The sequence below is a fragment of the Mustela erminea genome, chromosome 17 (assembly GCF_009829155.1).
Source record: "Mustela erminea isolate mMusErm1 chromosome 17, mMusErm1.Pri, whole genome shotgun sequence".
NCBI classification, from domain to species: Eukaryota; Metazoa; Chordata; class Mammalia; order Carnivora; family Mustelidae; genus Mustela; species Mustela erminea.
Window position 1 is genome coordinate 12,671,971 of NC_045630.1, and position 27,502 is coordinate 12,699,472.

General features: G+C 37.8%; 2 protein-coding genes across 5 annotated transcripts in view; one reads left to right on the forward strand and one right to left on the reverse strand.

The window, feature by feature from the left end:
• The window catches only part of INTS7 (integrator complex subunit 7), a 92,286-nt gene extending 85,672 nt beyond the window's left edge, over window positions 1-6,614 (reverse strand). Inside the window, exon 1 of the mRNA XM_032319138.1 lies at window positions 6,318-6,614. Within this exon, the coding sequence (XP_032175029.1) occupies window positions 6,318-6,411 (94 nt within the window). The 5' untranslated portion in view covers window positions 6,412-6,614. The remainder of the gene's footprint in view (window positions 1-6,317) is intronic.
• A 35-nt stretch (window positions 6,615-6,649) lies between these two features.
• DTL (denticleless E3 ubiquitin protein ligase homolog) overlaps window positions 6,650-27,502 on the forward strand; it is a 45,134-nt gene continuing 24,281 nt past the window's right edge. The window contains exons 1-11 of one of the 4 annotated variants that reach the window (XM_032319141.1): window positions 6,650-6,918; window positions 12,023-12,148; window positions 12,933-13,031; window positions 14,049-14,110; window positions 14,196-14,316; window positions 17,143-17,208; window positions 18,620-18,732; window positions 20,263-20,336; window positions 22,166-22,269; window positions 22,535-22,639; window positions 25,443-25,555. In XM_032319141.1, the coding sequence (XP_032175032.1) occupies window positions 6,867-6,918; window positions 12,023-12,148; window positions 12,933-13,031; window positions 14,049-14,110; window positions 14,196-14,316; window positions 17,143-17,208; window positions 18,620-18,732; window positions 20,263-20,336; window positions 22,166-22,269; window positions 22,535-22,639; window positions 25,443-25,555 (1,035 nt within the window). In that variant the 5' untranslated portion in view covers window positions 6,650-6,866. The other 3 variants (XM_032319140.1, XM_032319143.1, XM_032319142.1) reach the window with 3 other exon arrangements.

Below are 27,502 nucleotides of genomic sequence, written 5' to 3' on the forward strand. Positions count from 1 at the left end.
AAATGTGGCACCATGAAATCGAAGCTTGATACAGAGGAAACAATAGCAAGAGTCTGACAGGTAGGGCAAAGTAGACAGGTGAATGTACGGAGGTCTGAATGAAAGTCAAGAATGATCAATATAGCAGTTACTCATGATGCTGGGGATGGCTCATATCCTGTGCCACGCTACGAAGCACTTTACATGAATTAAACTCTCACTGCAATCCTAGAAGTTAGGTACTATTATTATCCCCATTTTAAAGATGACAGACACAGGCAAAGACTGATTATGCAACGTGCCTAAGAACAATAGCCAGTAAATGGCAGACATGGGATTCACATCTGGGCAATCTGGCTCCAGAGCCTGTGGTCCTGAACGATTATGCTAAAATACATCTCGAGAAAGTAACTAACTAGAGGGCAGAGGTTAAGATTTTAAAAGGGATATTTAAATGACGATTTTAGAGTGATGTAATTCTGAGGAAAAGACAAATTCTAGGGAACTGAGGGAGAATAACTAAATGATGGTAAACTTGGGGACTGTTATGTACAGTAATCAACTTTTCAAAACAATACACACTTCCAGGTAACATATATCAGCCAGGATTCTTAGCTTCAAGCAACATAGCTGCTGGCTGGTCATGAGTTTATTAAAAACCTAACAAACAGCTTCAAGGCTAAATATCTAAGAACACCTAATATCACCCTGCCAGACTGATTAGATGATAAGTCCTGTTGCTAGGAAACACCGGATGATGCTAAAATCAGCTCTACTGACACCCAGAAACCCTGTAGCCATTGCTGCTACTGTCCCCTAGAAACATCATAGCTGCCGTGGCTGCCAGGCCACAGAACTGTGACCGTGCTCTCCAACTATGCCTTCTCACACTGCTGAACTGCTGAGCAGAGCCCAGAGGAGGTCTGTCTGAACGGCAGGGCTAAGGTCATATCCTATGTTCTTGAAAAGGAAGCCAGGAAGGTGAGCTTTTGCTTCCACCCTAGTGAGGTGGACGTATAATGTGAGTCATTCCTCAAGCACAGGAGGAGTGATCACAAGATGCTAAGTGACCACCACCATGACGAGTACTATTACGAAGAACACTGCTAATGCACATTACCTAACAAGCACATTCTAGGAGAGTGTGTTACACACATTCGCTTCAGCTAAGGAGTGAGGATGACTCAAAGAATAACCATAAAACATATAGATCTTAAAGTGTACTCAATAAAAATGCGGGTAACGGGGCGCCTGGGAGGCTCAGTGGGTTAAAGCCTCTGCCTTCAGCTCAGGTCATGATCCCAAGGTCCTGGGATCGAGCCCCACATCGGGCTCTCTGCTCAGCAGGAAGCCTGCTTCCTCCTCTCTCTGACTGCCTCTCTGCCTACTTGTAATCTCTGTCTGTCAAATAAATAAAATCTTTAAAAAAAAATGGGGGTAAGAGCAGGAAAAATACCAACACAGATATGCACCACACATTATAAGGTAACCTTACAACCCATCACTTAGTAAATCAATAATGGCAAGTCTCAGAAAATTATATTTAAAAAGCAGGAATAGAAAAAACTGAAATGATAGTCAACTCAACTGATAATAATAAAACACCCTTCACCCGAATTTCACAAATTATAACTGCACATGGTGGAATGTGTGTAATATTGTATGACACGCACACAGAACACTGATTTAGAATCATTAACAAATTAGTTTATATACGAATACCAACTTTCAGGAATATTTAACAATTCATTTTGTAAGTTACAAGACAGTAGCTCTCAGCCATCTATAAAAATGAGTCTGTGGATTTCAGTAAGAACTGAAAAAGGGCCTTGGGTTTTTGGACTAGCTCATGACCCATCCAGTGATCACCCATCAGGAGTTGAGATGTTAAGACTGTCAACTCCACGTGACCTTACAGGTCCACTTCTTGACACTGTCAGACAAAATACAGTCTGGTGGCCAGATTCTTGAGAATTTGGTTGACTCAGTGTGGGTCACCTGTCCACCTGTGAATCAGTCACTTATGGGATGGAATTAGTCACCTGTACAGACCACGCTGCAGAGGCCTCTCTCTCTTTAGGGGGTATGAAGATACTTCCAAAGCTTCCTATTTGTTCATCCTAACACCAACCACATCTGTCCCAATATGGATCCTATAATAGCAATCACTGGTTTCTTTCACAGTCTGAAAATTCACGTTTTAGGATAAGTGAGGGGAAATATGGAGAATACAGAGTTGTCCTGATTTTTATCAATTTTCCATTTTATATTTTAATCTTTCATTGAACACCCCATCACACTTTTCCTGCAGCAGTAAGTTCCCCGACATCTCAAGTACAACTCCATCTTCTGTATTTCCTCCCTTCCCATAGCCCAGGGGCAAGAAAGGGAACCACTCCCTTCCCGGTCTCACTCTTTCACCTCACCCTTTCAGGCAACCTCACAGAAATGAGAGAGGCTGAGTGACGTCATTTAAGGGAGACTCCTTTTCACTCACGGTGAAGGAGATCTTGCATAGGTTTCCCTAAATCATCAGGACATCTTCAGTCAGTTTAGACTATGCAGAACTTAAACACTAGTGAAAAAGTTACAGTGATTAATTTATGTCAGATATGTCCTTTACAATGCCTACATTAAGGATTATCCATATTATTAAATGTGTCAGATAAATAGAAGTCATACCTGATTGTAACACTTAACTCTATATGCTTAGTCTTCACAGAAACTCAGTCAGCATGACTATCTGCTTAAAACTCTAAAAAGGGGATAGAAAGACCTCTATGTAGCAGCTAGAGTGATCTATAAAAATGTAAACCAATCCAAATCAATCCTCTGCTTAAAGACTTTGTGTCTTCTCGATGCACTTGGCATAAAATCCAAACTTCTTGTCCTGACCAACAAAGCCATATTTCATCTAGCCCTGCTTTCTTCTTAAAGCTGTTTTGTTCACTAATAAAGCCCCAACTCTGAGTACGGTGACTAACACAATGTAGGTGATCCGCAAATATCTGCTGGATGAATGAATGGCTATCACGTGATTATTTTCCTGTGTTGTTAACTACAGCCTGAAGGAATGGACTTGACTCAGCTTCAAAACAGCATCCATTTATTCCTAGACAGATCAGAAACAAATAGCTTACTGGCATGCTTATTCAAAGGCTCAGAACAAAGCGCAACAGGTTATAAATGACATTTCCCAAGTGTGTATCTTAGGACACTGCATTTACAATGCAGTTCAAGTGGCACATCTGTACACATCTGTTACTGCCTACTCAACACCTCCATTTGGATGACTAAGGGATATCTCAAATTTAGCAGTCCCAAACCGATTTCACTTTCATTCACTCAGTAAATGGCAATATATACTTTTGGATCAGACCAAAACCTCTAAATTTTTCCTGACCGCTAATTCTCACATTCTCAGCATATTCATTAGCAAATCTTATTGGCTTTACCTTTAAAATATATCCGGAACTTCAGCATTTCACACACCTTCACTAAAACCAGCTTGGCCCAAGCCACTATTTTCCTCCCCGGACTGTTACAACTGCATCCTTACTAGTTTCCCTACTTTCATCTCTGGCCCTCCGTGTCAATGTAGCCTCAACACAACAGCCAAATTGATCTTCTCAATGTTAAGTCAGCTATGCCATAGCACTGCTGAAAATCCTCCACAGTGTCCCATTTCACTCAGAACTAAGACCAGACTTTCAATGACTTGTACTGCCCTACATGAACTGGCTTCTGGTTATCTTTTTATCTTCAATGTCTATCATTCTACTCCGGCACGCAGAACAGGCTCCAACCTCAGGACCTTTGCACTTGCTGTTCCTCTATTTGACCAGTGAGACCTTTCCTGACTATCCTATATAAGATAACAAACCAACCCCAATCCCACACCCAGTTTTTTCTAGCCCCTTTCATTAGTTTCATTTTTCTCTACAGAATGTTATCACTACTTGTCAAAATATATGCATACTATATTTGCTTGCTGCCTGTTTTCTCTGTCCAAAAGGTAAGTTCTATAGAGGCAAGAGCTTTTTTTTGTTTTGTTGCTGTTTCTCTAGTACAAACCCTAAGTAAGTCAGATGTATGGATGTAAGTGTCTGTATGTGTAGGAGGGAGGGTGGAAAGAACAGGAAGAGAGGCTACGGGAGTAAGAAACTCCTATTAAAATACTTCAGAAACAGTATTCCTTGGAATGCACTTTGGGAAACTCCCATCTAGATGTTCTAGAATTTAAAAGAAAGTTAGAACTTGTAGCCTTCTGACCCTACGAACTTCCACTCATAAAACAAAAATATTTTAACAGATAAAGCATGAAATGACTCAATAGTTAAAATACTGAACTATATTCTAATGAAACTGGCTATTTCTGAAATCTAATTTCTTTTTTTTTTTTTTAAGATTTTATTTATTTATTTGACAGAGATCACAAGTAGGCAGAGAGGCAGGCAGAGAGAGAGAGGGAAGGAGCTGCCCGCTGAGCAGAGAGCCCGATGCAGGGCTTGATCCTGGACCGAGATCATGACCTGAGCTGAAGGCAGAGGCTTAACCCACTGAGCCACCCAGGCGCCCCTGAAATCTAATTTCTTAACAGCTTTAAAAGGTATAGAGCATGATGAGGTGAAAAAGAACAAAAATTTTGTTCTTATATTATTCAAATATTCTTTCTGAGCCTGAGAATTACCTGGGAAATACTCACCTGGGAGAACTGAAAGTGACCACTTAACACCTATGACTGACAGCTGGTTTCTACTTAAACACTCAGTGGCCATCCATTTATTTCTTACAGTTCTGAAATGTTTCTATTTCAACTTCTAAGAAGCAAAAATTGTGGGGTTTTTTTCCTTAACACAATGGCAAATTTTTAGGAATTAAACAATTCTAGATTTTCTGACATCTCAGAGTCTGATCCTGACCTTTGCTCTCCAACCCATCTCACCATCATTATGATGTAACCCCACATGGCCCAGAGTGGTAGAAAATGTCTTTCGATTTGGTGGGGTTATTAGATATGTGGACCTGCAACTCTCAGTTATTAGACATGTGGACCTGCAACTCTCTCTGGGGAAAAAGGAAGAAATTTCCAGACTGGAAAGGAAAAGGTTATGCAGTGTTTAAAAAACACATTTAATATTATAATTTTATATTTCATAGGGGAAAAGCCCTACAGCTTTGGTAAGAGAAAGTAAAAAGTTGAACATTATTTTCTTGACTGAAGGGAATGCACTAAGTGACTCAACCAAAGGAATATCTCATCGGAGTGTTGTGACATTTATATGTTAATCAAAAGGAGTTAAAAGCTTTTTAAAAAGTCTGAGAAACTCTTACCTAGACCTACCCACTAGAAATGTTTACAGATTAGAAAACAAGAAAATGAAATCCCAAAAAAGTTAGCTGGGAACCCGGCTCAAAGTGGACTTAAAGACAGATCCTTCTAATCTGTAGTCCCAATTCTCAATGTATTATATATTGGTTCTAGTTAATGAAGAATTAACTATACCACGTGGCAAATGTTTCCCCCATTCAATAAAAATCACTGAAACCTGTCAAATATTCGCATCTGCCTTCCATAGCCTTATCTAAGAAGGCATATCTGTTTTAGCATTTAATAATGGATTCTTTTGCATACAATTATATCGCTTAATATTACAACAGTCCTGCAAGCTCAATGGTACTGGATCTACTTTGCAGACAAAAAAGACAAGGTTGGGTGAAGTTGGGTGACCTGCCCATGATCATAAAATCGGTGGCACTAGAATTCGACTCAGTCTAAGTCCCAGCTCCTTTCACTACACCAAGCAGCCCTACACCTCCCACCCCTCCTCCCAAAGGAAAACAGAACTCGTGGAATTTATACGAAAGAGGAGCTATGCTTTTCGGATTTTCTTGGTCGTATTTAATGTCTAGTAACCCGTAGGTAAGTTACAGAAATAAAATACATCGTTATAAAGTGGGTGCAAGATTATTATTCAGCACTCTTGATGAAGACCTTGTTTCAACTGAACCTACTGACAAATAATTTCACAATTTGAATGTAGCATTTTTACAAACTGCTTGGAAAATCGGGGGACTGTGCCCTCAAGCGGTCAAACACGGCCCGTCACTGGAGCTCTCTACTTATTCAGCTGGTGCAAAGCCAAAATAGCAACGCTGCAATTTTCCTGCAATCTCCCAAACCTGCAAGTGCTCTGGACTCTCGGAAAGCATAGGTGCCCGCCCTCGCCCCCGCCCCGGGAAGCTAGGCGCATGCGCCTGACTGACGGCTGCCACCGCCTGGTGGCGCCATTGCCCCCCACGCCCGTTTCACCCGCTCAGCCCGCTCTTTCGAATACCTTTGTCTAATTCCATAAGGGCAGAGTTAGCATCCAGCTCCTGTTCGCCATAGCCGGCATCTGCCAGGAAAGATTTAGTTGCGTTTGACGCCATGACCCGAATAGTCACTCGACTAGCCTATTTAAAAAGATTGCAAACTCTGCCCCAGCACCGCCATCTTCTTCCACCACCTTCTCGCGGATTTTTCCTCCGCGCTCTGTCAAGCCCTGTTACGCATGCGTCCTGGTCACCCCGCCGTTCGCCAGCGCCTCTGCGGCCCCCCGCGCAGGCGCTCAGGGAGCTCCTGAACCCTGGGTTCCCGCGGCTCGGAGAAAAGGAGGCGGGGATTGGAAGGGGGAAGTGACTCGGAGGCGCCCGGACGCCGCCGCGGGAGCCAATCAGACGGCGTGACGTCAGTTTGGCGGGGAGTTTGGTGGCCGGGGCTTACTGTGGCGGGAGTTGGAGGCAATAACTAGTCGTGTTCTGAGGGGCGCAAGATACGATTTTTGCTGAAGCTGGGGGGCATTTTCACGGCTTTTCTGTCAGTTGAACCTTTTCCTCTGGCCCAGATGCTCTTCAATTCGGTGCTCCGCCAGCCCCAGTTCGGCGTCCCGAGAAATGGTGAGTAACGGCCCTAACCGCTTCTTCTCGCTGGCGGGCTTCGCCTGCCCCGAACAACGCGGCGGACCAAGGCCGACTCCAACTCTGTTTCCCAGCCCCCGACTTCTCCCATGGCCGGAGTGAGTTCGTGTTAGCGAGGACTGCTGAAACAAGCTGCGCTTTCTTGCCCTTGGGACACTTTTAATCGTAATCGGGATTTTTAAAATCGTAATGTGGGCTGACGGAGGGAAGAGAGTCGAATCGACCGGCCTTCTTTACGGCTTCAGTGTTGCACAGTAACTGGAAAATGCGTGCATTTGTGTGTGTGCGCGCGGCTCCACAGCTTTGTGAGATCGTCAGGACTCGTGTTCGCTGACTGATTTGTCGATTCATTGATTAGTTTGTTGTAGAACTTTAGTGAGCCCTACTATTCGCTTAGATATACTTGGGAGTGTGATCCGCTATTAAGGAACTCATTCCAGCCGAGAAGACAACATCTGCTTCCAGCATGGTCCGAAAAATGTTCCCCCTGATTACTGCATGTGCGTAAAAATACGGAATTACAGGGTGAAAAATGCCCATAACCGCAGCCCCCAGAGATAACCACTCGTGATCGATTAAAGTAGATTACTCTCAGGGCCAAGGTACTATGTATTGTTATTTACAGAAATGGGATCAAAACGTTAGGTTTGTTTTGTTTTTCACTGTAACGGTATGATTTGGGGGATATTTCCATAGTATGTGGAAATCCGACTTCCTCGCTACAGTTCTTGAGGTTAAAACATCCTTAAGGTAAAACGACGGGCCGTGGGAGCTTTGAGTTTAGGTTTGGGTGTCATCGACCTGAAACCTGGTACGTTTCTGAGGTGGGAGTTACTACGCAGACTGAGTCTGGATACAAATGAAACCTCGTTCATTTAAAAACGGACTAGGTCTTCTTTTTCTTTGAAACCCTGTGGAAAACAAAAAAGAATCTGAGAAGGGAACTTTTTATGTTAAGGCAAAGGTCTGGGAAGAGGATATGGAGAAGTGGACTGAGGAGTAGTCCCACAACTTCCTGCCTCCAACTGGAGCTTTATATCCGTTCTCCCCTACTTCCCCCCGGATAATCTTTCTGATTATACTCTAAATGCCCCTCTCTGACTCTGCTGGAAACTTGCTTGGGTGACTTCTGTGCTCTGTCATGACTGGCAGTAGTGCCCAGTGATTGAGATCTGTCTTGGAATTAAACTGCCAGAGGTTTAATTCCAGCTTCATTCCTTACGGCCTGCAAGACCAGGGGCCTGCAAGACCAGGGGCCTGCAAGACCAGGGGCAAGCTGTTTATACTTAGCCTCTATTGTGTAACAGATATTCTCCTAATTCTCCAATCTTTCTGTCTACTTCCCCCTTCTCTCTCATTTACAAATACTCATTTATTGTTATGTGTCAGACACTGAAATTCATTCCGTGGTGTAGATTATGCAGTGAACCTTAGAGGACCATCTTCTTTCTCCTTCCATGTTGGTGTTCCTCTCTAGGCCCCTTTTCTCCTTCTCCCTACTCTCATGGATGAGCCACAACCAGGGCATCTTCCACTACTACTTGCAACCTTCCATTCCCTATACTTTACATCTATTCCTATAAAAGCCGCGTGACCATCCAGCAGGTCAGTGCCACAAACATCTCAAACTCAAGTACTCAAAACTGCACTCACTTTTTCCCCAAACCTGCTATAGATGACCTACTTTTGGAAGTGGTCCCATTATTTTAAACTAGTCTTCCTAGCCAGAAACCTGAGTCAATCAAAATTCCTCTGTTTTCCTCAAGATATACAAAATTCCCTTAAAAGTCCCTTAAAATCTCTTGAGTCTGTCCTCTTTCTGTCCCCACTGATTTTGCCTCATCACTATAACTTGGATCTGTTCTATGCTTACCATTTCATTTCCCTAGTTTGGGTCCTAATAACTACTTGTCTATTATAACAAGGCTCCCAAGTGGCCTCTTAGTTTCCTTCTCTCCTGTTTATTCTCCACATTATTGCCAACAATCTTTCTAAAGTAGAAATCTGATTACTCTTCTATTTATTTTTAAGTTGTTATCTGAAAGTTTTTATCATAGGTTTAAACTTAATAAAATCTTTAAATAAAAATGCTATGTCATTTAAAATTTATCTAATAGAATATGAACATTATAGTGATTTGATGATCATAACAATCATTTTTTAAAAATATGAACAAACTCTTTAAATGCCAGATTTTCAATGTAAATTTCAACCTTGAACAGCATAGGGGCTAGAGTCACCAAACCCCATCCAGTCAAAAATCACCTATAACTTTGACTCTCCCCAAACTTTACAAATAGCCTCCTGTTGATTGGAAGGAAGCTTTACCAATAACATAAATAGTCAATTAACCCGTACTTTTTATGTTACACATGTTATATACTGTATTCTTACAATAAAGCTAGAGAAAAGGAAATGTTACTAAGAAAATCATAAAGAAGAGAAAATACAGATACATTACTGTATTTGTGGGGAAAAAATCCACAAATAAATGGACTCACACAGTTCAGACCTGTGTTTGAGGGTCAGCTCTAGTGGCTTTTTCTCCCTTGTTTTTATTTCCACTTTATTTTTCCCACAGAATTTATCCTAATATAATATCAGTCTAAGTTTAAAAGTTATTTTCAATCCTTATTGATCACGCTGTCATACTTCTCTGTGGAAAAAAATAAACTCAGTATTTTCTGTAATCATAAGGCTCTAAGTGTCAAGAGTTTCCTCTGAATTGAATTGTTACGATTACTAGTATGCAAATGGTCAAAACAATATAGACTTAATTTTGATAAATAAATGAAGCAAAAAGTAAAATTTTATTGGAAGTGTATCTTTTAAAGAGATGGATTTTGCTGTTTATGATGCCTTTATTAAAGGAATTATCCTATTATCTTTTAATTGGAGTCCCAGAAGTTTTTGTACCTTGGATCAATGCAAGGTATAAGATTGGGGCAGGGAAATGCCTTTCTTTTGAAAAGTGGAGGAAAAGCAGTGATGAAGGGAGAGGAGGAAAAAGAACCTCAATCTTCTCAGATCAGTAGTAGAAATGTACCTGTATCAACTGATTATCTGAAAACTCATGTCTTTGAGTTTTGGATACTCTTTGGAAAATTGGTGTGTAATCCCAGGGGCTTAAATTGTACATTGAGGAGATAATAGGCTTTTCCAAATGAGTGTTACGCGGGGAAGAATTACTTGTTCATGTTGGAAACTGTATAGCACAGTACGTATCCAAAACTTGCTCAAGATATCAGTCCACAACTGTGTGTTGTAGGGACTACAGAAATGGAGGGGTAGATGGGGATAAGTTATTAAGCCACGTTAGGCTGTTTGTTGGTGTTTGAATGTTAGTCAGGAAGCAGTGAGGTAGAGGTGAAGGAGTCAGCTTAATTGTAAAGAATTAGGTATCCAAAGTTTATCATGTTCAGTTCTACCTGAAATTTCCAAGATTTGGTCCTTTTGAATTTGTATGTTGCAATCACTAGCTTATTATGATTTTTATTCCCAAACCACAAGTGTATATATATACAGAGGTTTTGTTTTAAAATTCATTCTGTAGATGGATATTTGTAGATGGAACTGTAGATGGAACTCTACAATATATTTTATTCTTTCTTTAGTGATCTTTTAATAGCTTGTTTACACGATACCTGGCCTTGAGGTAATACTCCCCCAGGAATAATTACTAAATCTGGATTGTATTCTTTGCCTCTTTTGTACTGATTCCTTCAGGTTATCTCTAGGAACATCAAAGCTAGAATTGTCTGAGGCTATATCAGACTTAGATGTCTTCTCCAAAGAGTATTCTTGATGAAAAGTGATAATTGAAAGTACCCTAAAGTGTGGAAGTTTATTATTTAAACAGCTCTCAATAGATTGTAACTTCATTGTTTCTTCTGATGCTTAATAAACATTTAGTTCTCAGTAACCATTTATTTAATGTTTCTTTTATATATTTAAAATGTGTTGACCTATATATCTAAATAATAGAACAAATCTTTGAAGATGGCTTACCATTTATTTAGGACCATAGTGCCCATTTGATCTCTGACCCAAGCAGAATAAATGCTCCCTCTACCCTGAATTTCTTCCTCTCTCTTGTATATTCAGTGAAGACTTAACTCATCTCTTGACGTGTTTGATTTCACCTACTCTAAAGACTTCTCTGACCGTATTACTAACCCGGGCTTGATTGTACTCTAGGGGTGGGTACATAATGCCTCACTTTAAAATTGCTCTAATATAGTTTAAGATACTGTGACTTGTTGACATTTTAGAATCCTAGAATTTCAGGGGCGCCTGGGTGGCTCAGTGGGTTAAAGCCTCTGCCTTCGGCTCAGGTCATGATCCCAGGGTCCTGGGATTGAGCCCATCATCGGGCTCTCTGCTTCGCAGGGAGCCTGCTTCCTCCTCTCTCTCTCTCTCTCTGCCTGTCTCTCTACCTACTTATGATCTCTGTCTGCCAAATAAATAAATAAAATCTTTATTTAAAAAAAAAAAACTTAAAAAAAAAAGAATCCTAGAATTTCAGTATTGGAAAAAGGAAGTGAAGTTAGAATTTACTTGTGAATATTTTAGTAGCTAGGCAGGTAAATTTACGTTCATTATTTCCTTTAACTCTTTGACCATTGGATTATATATGATGTTGCAGGTAATTAAAGAATTTGAGTAATGTTGATTTAGAAACTCTGGAAACGAAATGTTAATTGAAGAGAATGGCAGTTTTAATGGTTATGGTAGTCTTTAGTGGTTGTGTTTTATACTTGGTCACCAAAGGGTGTAGGAGGGGTAAGATCTTTTTTAATGTACAAAGGCCACTTGTTTCTTAAAATCTTCAGTGTACCAGCAAGAGTCCATTTTAGATGATAAGCCCAAAGCTGTACCTCACCAGAAGTTGAGAATGCTTTTTATTTCTACCTTAGGACCCCTTAGGAAAATACCAGAAACTATTTTAGAGGACCCTGAATAGTGAGTGGACTTACATAAAATATATAAAGCTTTTAAAAACAAATATTTACCTCTGCACTTGTTAAAAATATTGAAATGTGATGATATATTGAAATCTATAAAGAATTATGTCTTACTTTAGGATGGTCTTCCCAGTACCCTCTACAGTCCCTTCTAACTGGTTATCAGTGCAACTGTAATGATGAGCACACTTCTTATGGAGAAACAGGAGCCCCAGTTCCTCCTTTTGGATGTACCTTCTCTTCTGGTAAGAGAATTACTACCTAACCTAGGCTTGCTCAGAAATGATCTATGTCTTACTTAAAAAAAATATATACTGGAACATACCCCTTTCAAGAAAAAGTAGGTTAGATAGATGGTAGAGTTTTTCTAATAGCTGTTTTCTGATTTATGAAATAAGACTTTTAAAAATCTCTATGCATAATTATTTATTTCCTCTAAAGTATAAGACTATTATAGCATTTTTTTTTCTTTTCTTTTTAACGGATACTGGGAAAGGATTGCAAAGGTTCAACCATCATGAAAACTGTTTTGCCCAATGGATATACCTTTTGGTCTGATGGAATCTCTCTGTAATGCACTGGGGAACATATGAACAGAAATGGAGTACTTGTCCCCACTGTTAATAGTTTGAGAGGGGAAAAGTAAAGGGGTATGAAAAGGAAATTTAACTAATAGACTCAGCCTGCTGGTGGTCTATATCGTGTGCTTTTCTTTGCCATTGGTCAGTGTCACTATTGTTTTTATTTAAGTCCTACTCTTCTCTAAATAAGAGATTATCTGAGATAATTTTGGTGATTTTGAGTCATTTACTGAATTAGATATTAAGGCAATTTTAAGCAATCTTTAATTCAAATTACCTCTCAAATACCATAATCAAATGCTATTTGGATAGAATCATCTTCCCTCTTCAGATTCTTTGTATTTAACTTGTAGCTTTCAGTTAATCTGTATTGTATTGTTTTTATAGCTTTATGCTCAGCTTTAAAATTTTTGTGTTATTCTTTATGTATTCTTTATTTCTTATTTAGCTCCCAATATGGAGCATATACTAGCAGTTGCCAATGAAGAAGGCTTTGTTAGATTGTACAACACAGAATCACAAGCCTCTAGAAAGAAGTGTGTCAAAGGTAAGTCTAGACCTAAAATTTTTGTTTTAACATTATTTTAAATTCATAAATCTTCAAGTAAATTGTTATTTGAATATATTTCCAATTATATTCACTTCTGATGAAGTCTATTTAGGGACCAGGTTAAAAGAAAATGGTAGATGGCTCTTCTGGCAATAATATTGTAAATATGGCAATACTTTCACTGAAAGTTGAAAAAAAAATACAGTTTAGGATTAAAAACAGTTCTTCTTTTAAAAAGTTAAATCTTTTACACTTAATGTGGTTGGAGGAAACATTACTTTAAAATATTTATGTTGACCAAGCATCTTTCTTATATAAGGCAAATTTATACTGATCTTAAGAAGCTAATAATCTGGAACTAGTTATATCAAGTGTGGAAATAAGTAAAACAGGCTATAAATGATAAAGATGTACCCAAAAAATGCCGTGGGTGTCAAAAGGAGAGCTCTCATGTGGTAAAGTTTGCAAGGACAATTTTTCATGAAGAGAATATTTAAGTGAGACTGTGGTATTTAAACCTGTGAAGATAGAATAGGATATGCCAGGTGGAAGGGACAGCATTAGCAAAGGCCTAGAGATAAGAAAGCATAGGCTATAATTATGGAATGGAGAGGGATCCAGTTGGTTGGAATAAGGTATGTGGAGACAAAGATAAACCGTGCAACAGAGATAAAGGCCAAAGCATGCAGAACCTTAAATGTCAAACTACTTCAGATTCCATTCAGAGAGCATGATGAAGATTTTTGAACTGGAGAATATTTCAGAAAGATTCCATTTTGGAGAATATATTACTAGTCACCTCATGAAAAGAAATTTGATATCAAGTGATAGTTCTCTGCAAGAGTGAAGGAAATATGTAAGTTCTGTGAGTATACAAGTTCTCTTGACCCATGGATGACAGGGCACTGACGACTTATTTTTTCACTGTAGCTTTTAAGAAATTCAAACTGCTATTAACAAGGTTACCCCTGAACATAGTCTAGACATTTCACATTCACCATTTTTTTTGTTTAGAATGGATGGCTCACTGGAATGCTGTCTTTGATCTGGCCTGGGTTCCTGGTGAACTTAAACTTGTAAGTGACTTTCATTTTATTGGAATCTGGTTAAATATTGATAAAGCATTGATTTATTAAATTATGATACCTTATATTTTGAAAGGTTACAGCAGCAGGTGACCAAACAGCCAAATTTTGGGATGTAAAAGCTGGTGAGCTGATTGGAACGTGCAAGGGTCATCAGTGCAGCCTTAAGTCAGTTGCCTTTTCTAAGTTTGAGAAAGGTAGGTCTGTGCCTATTCTCTTTCATGTCCTTAATCTCCTTTACGGTGAGTTAATAAGAAGCTTTGATGGTTTCCACCCTTTCCGGTGTCAGAGTTGCTACTTTCCCTACTTTGAGACTGAGAGTCTCATGACCAAAATTCTCCATGAAATTAAGCTGACTTTTGGTCCCATTCTTATGGATATTATCTCCAGCCTGTCCCTGTAAGTTAAGAATCTTCAGATAATTTTTTTCTATAATCCTGCAGATAAGGTAAACATTTATAAATAGCTATAATACCTCTGTCCAACTTTGAGTGTCTTTTAAAGTCAAAACCCTGTACTGAACACTGATTAACTCTATTTGTAAATGAGTTACTTTAACTCTCTTAGTAAAATCTTAATTAAGTGGAGTGTGACGCTGGAGTGGGAAACCTGTTAAAATGGACATGATTCTCACCTAAAAACTTACCATTTAATTACTTTAAGTGTCCCAATTCCCTAGTATATTTTCAACTATTATTTACTCATAATTCATCTTTCTGTATTTATTTTACTATTATAATGGAGAAGGAAGACTTAAAGAATGATATAGTACAGCACAGTACTATAACACTAGGGAAGAACAGGAGTGTCTGAATTAGCTCTTCATTTCTTTTCTCCTTCCTCCATTAGTTTCTCGCTGAATAATTTTTTTTTTTTACAAATAGAGCAACAAACATTCATCTTAAAGAAGTGGCTGAATTAATCTGGCTTTAATCTCAATAACTGGACAAACTTTGCAGTCTTCTTTATCATTAAGAAATACTCTATTTTTAAAACAAACATTTTCATTTATTCACATGAGCACTCAGAAATATTAAACTGAGTTGTTGAGCTGATCTAGACTCCAAAAAGGTCAATTTTAATTGACTGGTTGCTTTTGAGAGTGGAACATTGAAGAATATATGGCATAGTTTTTATCTCTGCATCTCCCCATAAGTTTTCATTAACATGTGTATTATATGAAGTTAGATATGGTTATGTTCTAGTTTACTACTGTGGCAGAGTTGACTCTGAGTTTCTAAAAATAATACAAGAGCATGAAAATTAACCTTACTAAAGGTAAATTTATTTAAAGGATAACAGTAAAAGAAAGCACTATCTAGTAGAAAAAGCATTGAATTAGAAATTGGGGCTGGTAGCTTTTATCACGGCTCCTAGTAGTCTGTAAGTGTTCTAGCATGAATTGCCTGGTTGGACACTACCCTCATGGCCACATAGTTTGGTTGGTAAACACAGATTAGATTTTAGATCTTTAGCCAAATGCCTTTGTACAGGACACATTTTTACAATCATACATAGAACCCCTGTTTTTTATTTCTGTTTCTGCCTCTAAACTCTTGGGCAAAGTCGTTTTTATTCTCTGGACTTTCATCTGTTGTTTTTTGTTTTGTTTTGTTTTGTTTTTTGAACATTTTATTATTTAACTATTTGTGAGAGAGAGAGAGCAAGCACAAGCAGAGGGAGCAGCAGGCAGAGGGAGAGCAGGCTCCCCACTGAGCAAGGAGCTTGATGTAAGACTCAATCCCAGGACCCTGGGATCATGACCTGAGCTGAAGGCAACCGCTTAACTGACCGAGCCACCCAGGCTTTCCAATGTTTTTGTTTTAACAGGGAATTAACTCAGTAAAAGTCAAATTGCAGACTATCAGACCTACAGAGAGGTCAGATCTCAATTTAGTTCTTTAATTTAAGCCTTAGTTACAAGCCTCTTTTGATTTTCCCTTGCATAGATGGTTCAGGGGTCAACCAGAGACCTGTGCTAACTTTAAACACAATGTTAGAGTTAGCCTTTCTCTGGCTCTCTCCAGGGTTCCCCTCACTCTGGCTCTGGCAGCTCTTGTTGCCTCAGTCTGGTTTTCCTTGTTCCTCTGACTTGAAAGATGGCAGGTTCTGTATTGGCATCTTAGCTTCCTGGTACTAAAGCTGCAACTGTGGCTGCCTTCAAGGTAAAACTGCAAAAGCCAGTAAATTCGCTGAGACCAATCACTTGCTTCAGGTATTGACTTCCCTCCAAAAATTGAATGTTTTTGTTCAGTTTCTAAAGAGCCTCAGGTAGTTGGTTTTTCTATTTTGTCCAGAGTTTTTGAGCTCATGCAGATAGATTGGTTTCGTAAGTGCTCACTCTTCCACATATGAAGCAAGGTTTTTTTCATTTTGTTTTAAAGAATAAAACATTACAGATAAATTGAAGTTCCCCTATTTTTCCTTCTTCAGTCTCTTTGCTCTCTTTCCATCCCTAGAGGCATCCTTTTTCTCCGTTTTGTTTGGATCTGGTACATACTTTTATACAGAAGACCATAAAACTTGGAGATTTGGCGAGTGGGCTCTGGATTTATTCTTCTAGGAATACCTTTATAAGTCACTTATCCTCTCTATGTCTTGGTTTTCTTATCTATAAAATGAGAACAATAATACCCACCTAATAGGGTTAATAATAAGAATTGAGATAATGTATATAAAGCACATGGGATAGTGTATAGCACTTAGTAAACTCTCAGTATATTTTCGTTAGTGCTTTTTCATTATTCTTTCCATATGTGTACTTCATGTAGTATTTTATGTGGTGTTAAGAATATTTACAGAGGGATTATTCTCTAGAGCATAAGTATTTTGAGTTTTTTATAATCCTTTCCCTTCACTGCTTTGTTTTCTCTTATTTGTTGTTGAGCCATAAATTGTTTCATTTTTAATTGCCAATTACAATACTTAACCATGGAATAGATGCTCTAGGAAACTTAAATGAAATGCATGCATTATTGGCCTGGTTTTATTAACTTCTTGATAAACTATTTATTTCCCCATAGCTGTCTTCTGTACAGGTGGAAGAGATGGAAACATTATGGTCTGGGACACCAGGTGCAACAAAAAAGGTAGCCTAGTTCCATTTTAATTTTAATACATGTGGGATCACCTTATGCTTAGCTAATGAGTTGGCGATTTCATCTAGTTACCACCAGGGGGCAGGGGGCACATGTTCATAATCCCCAACTTCTTATGCTGACTGTTCCAATTCTCAGGATTACTGTGATTGTTGCAAGTATTGCCCTCTGTATTTACCTCATGTTGTCTTCTGAACTGTGCCATTTATTGATAGAATTGGGATTATTAGTACATGGGCTTGGTGGTAAACGATCTTCTAAAAAGTTATTTAACTTTAAAGAATTGGATTAAATTAAACATAATTATGCTCACATTGCCCCCAGGATGTCATTAAGCAGAATGCAGTGATCATCTCACTGCCTACTTCCTTTTTTAAAAATAATTTCTTTTTAGGAGTGCCCAGGTGGCTCAGTGGGTTAAAGCCTCTGCCTTCAGCTCAGGTCATGATCCCAGAGTCCTGGGATCAAGCAGCATCGGGCTCTCTGCTCAGCAGGGAGCCTGCTTCCCTTCCTCTCTTTCTGCCTGCCTCTCTGCCTACTTGTGATCTCTGTCTGTCAAATAAATAAATAAAATCTTTTAAAAAAATAATTTATTTTTAATGGACTATTTTTCAGAGCAGTTTTAGATGCATGGCAAAATTGAGCAGAAAATATAGAGAGTGCTTTGAGTTTTAATGTACTTTCTATCTCCACAGGCTTTCCCACTATTATCATCCCATGGCAGAGTTGGACATTTGTTAAAATTGAAGCACTGACACTGATACACCATAAGCACCCAATGTACTTTGTAGTAGGGTTAACTCTTGGTATTTCACATTTTATTGGTTCTGACAAACGTGTAATGACATGTGTCTACATTATAGTATACAGAGTAGTTTCACAACACTAAAAATCTCCTATGCTCATCTTTTCCTACCCACCCCCACAGCTCCTGACAACCACTGATTATTTTTACTGTTTCCAACATTTTACCTTTTCCAGAAAGTCATATAGTTGGAATCATACAGTATGTAGTCTTTTGAGATTGGCTTCTTTCACTTAATAATGTATTTAAGGTTCCCCCTTATCTTTTCATGGCTTGGTAGCTCATTTCTTTTTACCATTGAACAATGTGCCATTTTATCTGGATAAACCGCAGTTTATTCCTACTTTCCTCTCCTGAAGGACATCTTGATTGCCTCCACGTTTTGGCAGTTAGGAATAAATCTGCTATAAATATCCATATGCTTATTTCTCTTGTATACATCATAATGGCACCAAAAAATGTAATGCAGTAGTTCTGCTGGCTTCTAATTTTACTGTTAAGAATATAATTAATTCTGAAATCTTATGTGTAAATGTTACATTCAGCATAGGAATAAAGGTCTGAAACCTAAATCAGTTTGCTTGAAATATCTTTCAGATGGATTTTATAGACAAGTGAATCAAATCAGTGGAGCTCACAATACTTTAGACAAGCAAACTCCTTCAAAACCTAAGAAGAAACAGAATTCAAAAGGACTTGCTCCTTCTGTGGTAAGGTTTTAGAGCTGTGTACATGTGTGCAGATCTTACATGTAGTAGGATGGGATCTCATTTGGGGCGCCTGGGTGGCGCAGTGGATTAAAGCCTCTGCCTTCGGCTCGGGTCATGATCTCAGGGTCCTGGGATCGAGCCCCGCATCGGGCTTTCTGCTCAGCGGGGAGCCTGCTTCCTCCTCTCTCTCTGCCTGCTTCTCTGCCTACTTGTGATCTCCGTCTGTCAAATAAATAAATAAAATCTTCAAAAATAAGTTAATTAACTAATTTTTTAAAAAAAGGATGGGATCTCCTTTTAGGTAACTTGTTGGGCATTAAATAGGAGCTATAGATTAAGTGAATGAGAGTCTTTATTCAGTGGTTTATTATTTACTGCTCAATACCTGCAGTAGTAGTTCTCGAACTCTAGTGTATAACATGGTCACCTGGCAGCATATTAAAAGTTCATCTTCCTGAGCTTCATCTATAGAGATCTCCATGTGTACAACAAAATTTATTGTAGACATAATTATGTACAACATAATTATGTAGACATAATTTATATGTCTACAACATAATTTATTAGGAAAGCGGTGATAGTTTGAAGAAGCATATTAAATACCATGATACAATTTTCTATAAGGGGAGGTAATCCCTGTTTTTTACAGTACACAAACTATAGGAAATTTGTGAGTTTTTAATATTTTTTTAAACAGTCGCCAAAATATTTAAATATATTGAAACATTTAGATAGAATATTATGTCTCTCTAGCATCTTGTACTCAAAATTAAACATTGCCCATTGTACATCTTTTTTCTTTTAAAAAAATCACCATGGCTTTTACTTTAATGTGTTTATTTTTCTAAAATTCCTGGTCTGTAAGATCCAAAATAGTATGTTGGAGAAGTATGTTTATTAAAAACGTTAGGACTTATAATTGCATACCAAGAATAGGACACAGACATGAGTGGAAACTGACAGGATTAACAGTGGGTTTTGGAGGCCAGATGGAGTTAAAATGAATATCATTTCAGACAATCAGATTCTGAGCCAGGAAAATTCATTAACAGCAATTAGGAGATGAAATTCCATTGAGCTCCTTTAAATTTTTCAGAACGCATAATCATCTTTCATCAGTAATTCTTCAGATACTCCTATGCGACAGTGTTGGTAGGTGGTGACATTTTGTAGATGAAACAGGCACAAGAAAGTTAAACGAGTCTCCTACAAAGACATAGCGTATTAGTAGGACTGATTCTAAGTAGAAACCAGTAGGTTTTAGACAAATCTTTTATTCACCTGTTTGTTTTTTGAGTGTAAGTCAAAGTCGACACTATGTACTATACTTCAGTGATAGGTCATTTTCATGCTAAAATTACTTCTTGGTCAGTATAAATATCTGACTTAGGATTATTGGTGAGGGAAGATTTAGTCTTAACTCAGAATTTGGGTGGGGGGAAGCCATCATTTTAGCACCTTGGTCTCTTGATGGTGAAGATTATGATATTGAAAATAGGACTTTCTTCTTTTTCTGCCTTGTGCTGTCAGGATTTCCAACAGAGTGTTACTGTGGTCCTCTTTCAAGATGAGAATACATTAGTCTCAGCGGGAGCCGTGGATGGGTAAGAGCCTTTATTTCGTGGTTCTTTTGATGAGATCTCTTTCATAAACTGTGATAGGGAAGTCACCTAGTCCCATTATAATCGAATATGTATGCTTTTAACTTTCCACGTAGTGAATATCCAGCTGAGAAGAGGAACTACAGATCACACTGAAAAATATCTAGTTAGGACTCTTGCTCAAATAATTAAATGAGGTAATCCATTTTGGCATTATGAAGTAATAAATGAGGTAATAAAATTAGCACATTATCTAGCACACGGGAGCAGTATTGGCTGCTGCTGCTATTGTCGAGAATCTGGGTGTGTAGCTCACTTGTACGTGCAGTCTAATTTAAGCTTTTGAGGAATAAAATTTCTGTTATTTTGGATTTTTATTTTCTCAGGTTTAGTAATACCCTAAAAGAAGAAATCTCATTTTCTGGGTATATAACGGGCATTTTGGGGAGTAATCTAACTATATTGATATTAAGGTCCAATGACTTTCATATACCTGCCATCTGTGATTGGTATGAATGTTTGGCTTCCAAATAAGTTTGTGGTACTTCATTGGTTGCTTTGTTACAATAAATAATTCTCTGGGCGCTTTTTAAGCACACTTCTTTGCTTATTTGCTTATGATACCTTTCAAGACATCCCTCCCTTTGAAACTAATTTAAAAACATGATGGTTTAATGAACTAGGACCTCTTTTGTGTCTTTTGGACACTAAAACTCATCTGTGGACCAAATCCTCAGGCACAAATGAAGGATTATCTCAAGTTTACTAGTTATGCTTGTGAAGTGACTGTGAAACCCTGTTGTTTGTTTCTAATGGTAGTGCCCTTTCAGACTAAGCTTGTGTTTTCATGTTGCCAATAAACTAGATGTTGAGGAGGTGCCTGGGTGCCTCAGTTGGTTAGGTAACCTACTCTTATTTTCCACTAAGGTCATGATCTCAGGTTGAGGTGAAATCGAGCCCTGAGTTAGGGCTCTTGTTCAGCAGGGAGTCTGCTTGGAATTCTTTCTCTCCCCCTGCCCCTCTCCCTGCTCTCACTCGCTCTTTCTCTCTAAAAATAAATAAATGAGTAAATAAATAAATAAATAACATCTTTTTTTAGAAAAGGAACTACGGGGTACCTGGGTGACTCAATTGGTTGAGCAACTGCCTTGGCTCAGGTCACGATTCTGGACTTCCAGGATCGAGTGCCGCATCGGGCTCCCAGCTCCTTGGGGAGTCTGCTTCTCCCTCTGACCTTCTCCTCTCTCACGCTCTCTCACTCATTCTCCCTCAAATAAATAAATAAAATCTTTAAAAAAAAAAAAAAAGGAACTACGTGTTGAGGATTAAGACAATTATACCAATAGACGAAATGAGAAAATACTTTATTTCACAGGAAAAGTTGTTTAGACCAGATTACTTAAGGAGTTACATATAGAGATAAAACCAAAGGGACAGAGCTTATTACTTACAATGTTAGAGGTTACATGCAGAGTGTTAAAGGCTTGGGAAGCATTTGTTTTGCCTTTTTTTTTTTTTTTTCTGAAAACAATGAAACAATGACCATCAGAACCCAACCTTCATCTTCCTTTTCCGCTCCCTTGAAGTAAACTCAAGGTAACCCATCGCTAGGTCAGATCACATCTGTTTCCGTTTTGCCTGAGTTGTTAGCCTGACATTGGAAACTATAGTATGAGATAGTTCAATCTGTTTCCCAGTGAGATATCCTCGTTATATCTGGTTGATGTGCCAGAGGAGTTAGATTAAAAGTTATTTCACGAAGTTCAATGTAGTTGAAACTGGTTGGAGTTGGGGATTGGCTACAAAATAACTTTCTTTACCTTGGTTTTTAGGGTAATCAAAATATGGGATTTACGTAAGAATTATACTGCTTATCGACAGGAACCCATAGCATCCAAGTCTTTCTTGTACCCAGGTAGCAGCACTCGAAAACTAGGTAAGCCTTTTAATACCCTGTGAATTTTTGTTACAATTTTAAAATAAATATCAAGCTAGTTTTCAGCAACATAGACTTGAAATTAACATGTGGTTGTGTCTTCTGGAAATTCAGAAGTTAAAAACTCAGAATATTTTTGGTTTGTATATATTTGGAGGAAGAAGAATTCTGATAATCTTGTGGAATGATCTTCTTTCTTCAACATTGTCACTTCAGTTCTACTTGCTGTAATCAGGAAATGCTAACTAAAGTTTCCTTTTTCTAGGATACTCAAGTCTGATTTTGGATTCCACGGGATCTACTCTGTTCGCTAACTGCACAGATGACAATATCTACATGTTCAATATGACCGGATTAAAGACTTCTCCAGGTAAGATCTTACCCATTTAAAATCTCTACCCTGGAAAAATAAAATAAAATAAAATAAAATCTCTTGCCCAGAAACTAATGCAGAGATTTTTGTTAATGATAATTTTATTGATCTTTTTTTCTGAACCAAATTTTTTAAGACATAGGAGGGCTTTGGCGTCTTTGATTAGTTCCAGTGATGTTTTCCTGGGTGTATTTTCCTTGTGATATTTCACAAGTAAACAGAATCCTGCTGTATATGGTGACTTAACTGTATTTTAACATTGAGTCTTTCCTGAAATTATGTCCCTTTGACTATATTTAGAAATGTCTCAAGTTTTATAAGCTATAGAAGGCTGTTCTCAGTTTTTGTCTTGTTCGGGGGTTATTTGTTAAAATTAGGGGGCTGAATTTTTTAAGTCCCTAGATAGGTTTTTATCTACTTCAGCCTTAATGTTGGGCAGTGTCTATTTTATCTCTAGTTTTCCCCAGCCTCATCTTTTTTTTTTTTTCCCTTCAAGAAAATTAAAATTGGAATCTGGTGTTTAAAGTTGATACATGGCACTTTAAAAAAAAAGAAATGCAGGTTTCTCAGCCATACTCTAAGATTTTGGGGGGTTACATAATTTTAAGAACATTTTCAATTACTTAGGCAAGCTATATATTAGCAACCTCGTTCTTGCTAAGGTATAGCTCTGTCAGAAACAGACAGGTTCCATAACCCCTAAAGCTACCTACTTCCCACTAAAGTAAGATGTGCTGATAAATAAGAAACCTTGAAATAGTATAGAACTTAACTAGGCTCTTACAGAACTTTCCAAAGACTGCCGTAAGCCAGTATTAGGAGTTTGAGTTCTGTGACAGCTTCACAGTTGGTATTTCCAATGTCCTAGATTAGGTCTGGTGTTGTCTAAATAACAGCAAGGGTATTTGGAAAAGGGAAGGAGTTTATAATTTGTTTTGCTGTTTTCTGAATGGAATCAGAACTTAAACAGCTTCTAATTTAGATAGTCATATAAAATACACTTTTCAGAATCTTTCTCCAAAAGATAAAAGCATAATCCTAATTATATTATCAAATAAATGTACAAGAATTCTTTCTGTGTCTTTTTTTTTTTGTAGTCTGGCCCTAAAGGGAGTCTTGAGATTAGTCAAACAAATATGCCCAAAGCTACATTACTAAAAATTTAGTAACCTTTTTCCTGTGCTCCCAAAATTATTTTGTTGGCTCCTATAGATAGGTAGGTAGGTAGGTAGGTAGATACGTTCTTTAGAGATTGAGTGACAGACAGTGTCTGACATTGGGTAATTGCTTATCTTCTTCAAATTTCAGGAAGGGTCCTGGGCTTAATACTTTATTTCCTATACTTTTAATTTACAGTGTTTTATTATACTAAGTGATGTTCATAAGGATGACTCTAAAGCAATTCACTGAAGCATTTTTAGAGTCCAAATTATCAAAGAAAGATAAAGTTGAACTAATCAAAGCCAATACAGGTTTTAGGATTTTTTGAATGCTTTGAAGCATTTACAGTGTACTTGAGTAGACCAGCAGAGGGCAATAAATACTTACAGGTCTAGTGGGAAATTTGGTCTGTAGTTTTCCATTCATAGTTCGAGTTAAGAAAGATAAACAATTATAGTTTTACAGTTGTATTCAGAGCAAAGGAGCCTGTTTATTTTGTGGGGATTTACCTATCATAGTAGATAAAAATGTGCATCTGAATTGATTCATGTTCTGCTTAATATCTACAGTGGAAGCATTGGTGTGGAGAGTATTTGATATGTAGGCTTTTTCTTGAAAAGCTAAAAATAAAGTCTTTTTCCAGTTTTGTTCTGGCAAAAGGAAAAGATTTCTGTGAGCACTGAAGGAAAGCTATTATGTCCCTTGATAATTCTTACTTCCTTTCTGTTGAAGATTAGAGTGAACTTCTTTCCCTCTGCTTAAATGTATCCCTAAATTCTAGAAAAACTGAGATTTTTTTCTTGTATTTCCTATTAGTATTCTGGTACCAGAAGCCTCAGGTTTTGGTCTTCTTAGGATAGATGAACTCATCAAGCACATTGTGCTAGACTGGATTGCTTGCCCTTTTGTTACAGATATTAAGAAGTCTAAATAAACCTAAAGGCTAACCCTAACCTAGTTGGTGTATCTTACATACAAACATATAGTTTACCCCACTGCCTCCTTCTTTTCAGCCTTCTTAAAGTTTTGGATTAAAAAATTCCCACAATAAAAAAATAAGTAAATTGATTAACTGATTCCTACATCCCAAATGAGCTATCCATAAATCTTAACTCTTTCCACTGATTCTTACCTATTCATGCAACAGATGTTTGGAAATCTCTTTTCAAAGCACTGTGAGGTCTAATGAGGAAAGAATAAAATATGAAATTTACCCTCAGTATTTGAAGTCTAAGAGGAAGAGGACCAATGTATTACTCAACAGAGAAAGCCCTATGCTACTATGGGAAAAGAGGGCCTAATGAAAGCATTTACTAAAAGAGTGGACCCTGGTTGCATTCTTCTCCTTAAGAATGTTTTCCGTCACTTTCTTTTCCATAGCCAGCTCCATACCAAATATCTGGGCTTAGATCATGAGATTGGATTTAATATAAAAACTTCTTTCTGAGACTTTATAACTTTTTGCCAATGTCCAGTTCCCTTTAACTTAGTGAATAAAGCTTGACTATCTGTTTCAATATTCAGTAGTTAATACACTAATAAAACTTGTTAGGACATGTATAATGTCTGCATTTAAGTGAACACTAGAAATAACAAGAATCAAGTAATATGTGTTTGTTTGGTTTTTTTCCTCTGACAGTGGCTATCTTCAATGGACATCAGAACTCCACCTTTTATGTTAAATCAAGTCTTAGTCCAGATGACCAGTTTTTAGTCAGTGGCTCAAGTGATGAAGCTGCCTACATCTGGAAGGTAAGTTACCAAACTTTCCTCACAAATGTGAGAACTAAGTATTCTTACAAATATTTCTTCTCAGATGAGTAAGTTTAACATAAATGCATACTATTAACTTTTTCTACATTAGATGTTCAGTAAAAGTTGCTTCTTCCTTCTTAACACAGCCAGACCTCGCTCTGACTGACACATATATCATACTTTCAGAACTGCACCTCTAGGTACACAGAGAAGTCACTTTAAGTATGTCCTCCAGCTTCTCAGAAATAGATCATCCATGTACTCCAGCAGTTTCACAGATTATCAGAAAATTGAGAATTCAGAAGCTTAGAGAGAACCTTAACTACTTTGTTGTGTTTCCTGGAAAAATATGTTGGATTATCTTTCTGCCCTGAGTTTTCAAGCTCTTCATTCAAAATATATTTTAATTCCCAGGATCCTATGCCCAAATCAACCATAATATCTTGCACAAAACACTAAAAAATATTTGTATGGTAATTGTATTCTTTACTCTCTTATAAGTGGCCGGTCTTAAGGTTACTAGAATAGATGTGACTACTTTTATCAGTTTTATTATGTATTTAATGGCATTACTTAACTTACTTGACAGATTCTATTCCTGTTCACAAGTTTATTTATTTTCTTTTTTTTACTTAAATAACAGTGATTCCTAAAGTGACTACTGTAAGCTAAGAAATTTAAATTTGTCCATATGAGGTTCAGTGGAGAAAAATGAAATATCACACAAGGAGCACTTGCTGACTACTGAAAAATAGCTCTTGTGGGACTAATTAATTATAGAAATGTCTGGGAGTTCAGAGACATAAGAGCATTATGGCGTAGTTTTCCAAGGGCTAGAAATTAATTATCTTCTAGATTGCCCTGTGATATCATAAATGTCCTTGACACTAATGAATTGGGACGATCAGAGTTCACACATTATGGATTTTATTCTTTGTTATTTTTAAAATTTATTTACAAGAGAGAGAAAGCAAGTGAGCAGAGGGGGGAGCAGAGGGAGAGGGACAAGCAGCTCTACGCTGAGTGCAGTGCCCTACAAGATCATGATTTGACCTGAAATTGAGAGTTGGATGCCTAACCAACTAAGCTATCCAGGTGCCCCACATTTTGGATTTTAGAGTCATAATATCTAAAACTTGATAGATTCATAGGTTCAATGTTATCAAATCCCTTTTCAAGAGGAAATCATATCGTTATTAGTCCTGCCAACCTCTAGAAAGTCGTTATCTTTAATGTTGGCTTAGGATGAGATAGAACCTGTCAAGTATGAAGCATAATTCTGTTTAATTTCGCCTGGTCCTGGAGGACATACTTAAAGTGACTTCTCTGTGTACCTAGAGGTGCAAAAATACAACACTAACTTAAGAGTTTTTAGTGATTATATCCTAGATGGTCACATGGTGGAGACATTGTTCTATGCAAGATACTTTTGTGTTGTACTTGGTCTCTTTCTATAAGCACAGTTCTTTCATGTGTTATATTTTTAAAATGAAAATTTGCTTATAAAATATATACCTGAGACTCTGAACTCATAAAAGTTTGGACCTAGTTTCTTGTCTATAAAATTTTCTGACTTGAGTTTTAAACTTTAATGATATACGTTACTAACATTAATGCTTTGTTCTTATATTTTAAATTTTGAGTTTCAGATTTGGTCTAAATGCTTCTTATTTTACTATCTTTTTGTTCTTCCTTTCTCCTTCTCTCACTGTCTTTCCTTTTTCTTCCTTTTTTTTTTTTTTTTAAAGATTTTATTTATTTATTTGTCAGAGAGAGAGGGAGAGAGAGCAAGCATAGGAAGACGGAATGGCAGGCAGAGGCAGAGGGAGAAGCAGGCTCCCTGCCGAGCAAGGAGCCCAATGTGGGACTCGATCCCAGGACACTGGGATCATGACCTGAGTCGAAGGCAGCTGCTTAACCAACTGAGCCACCCAGGCGTCCCTC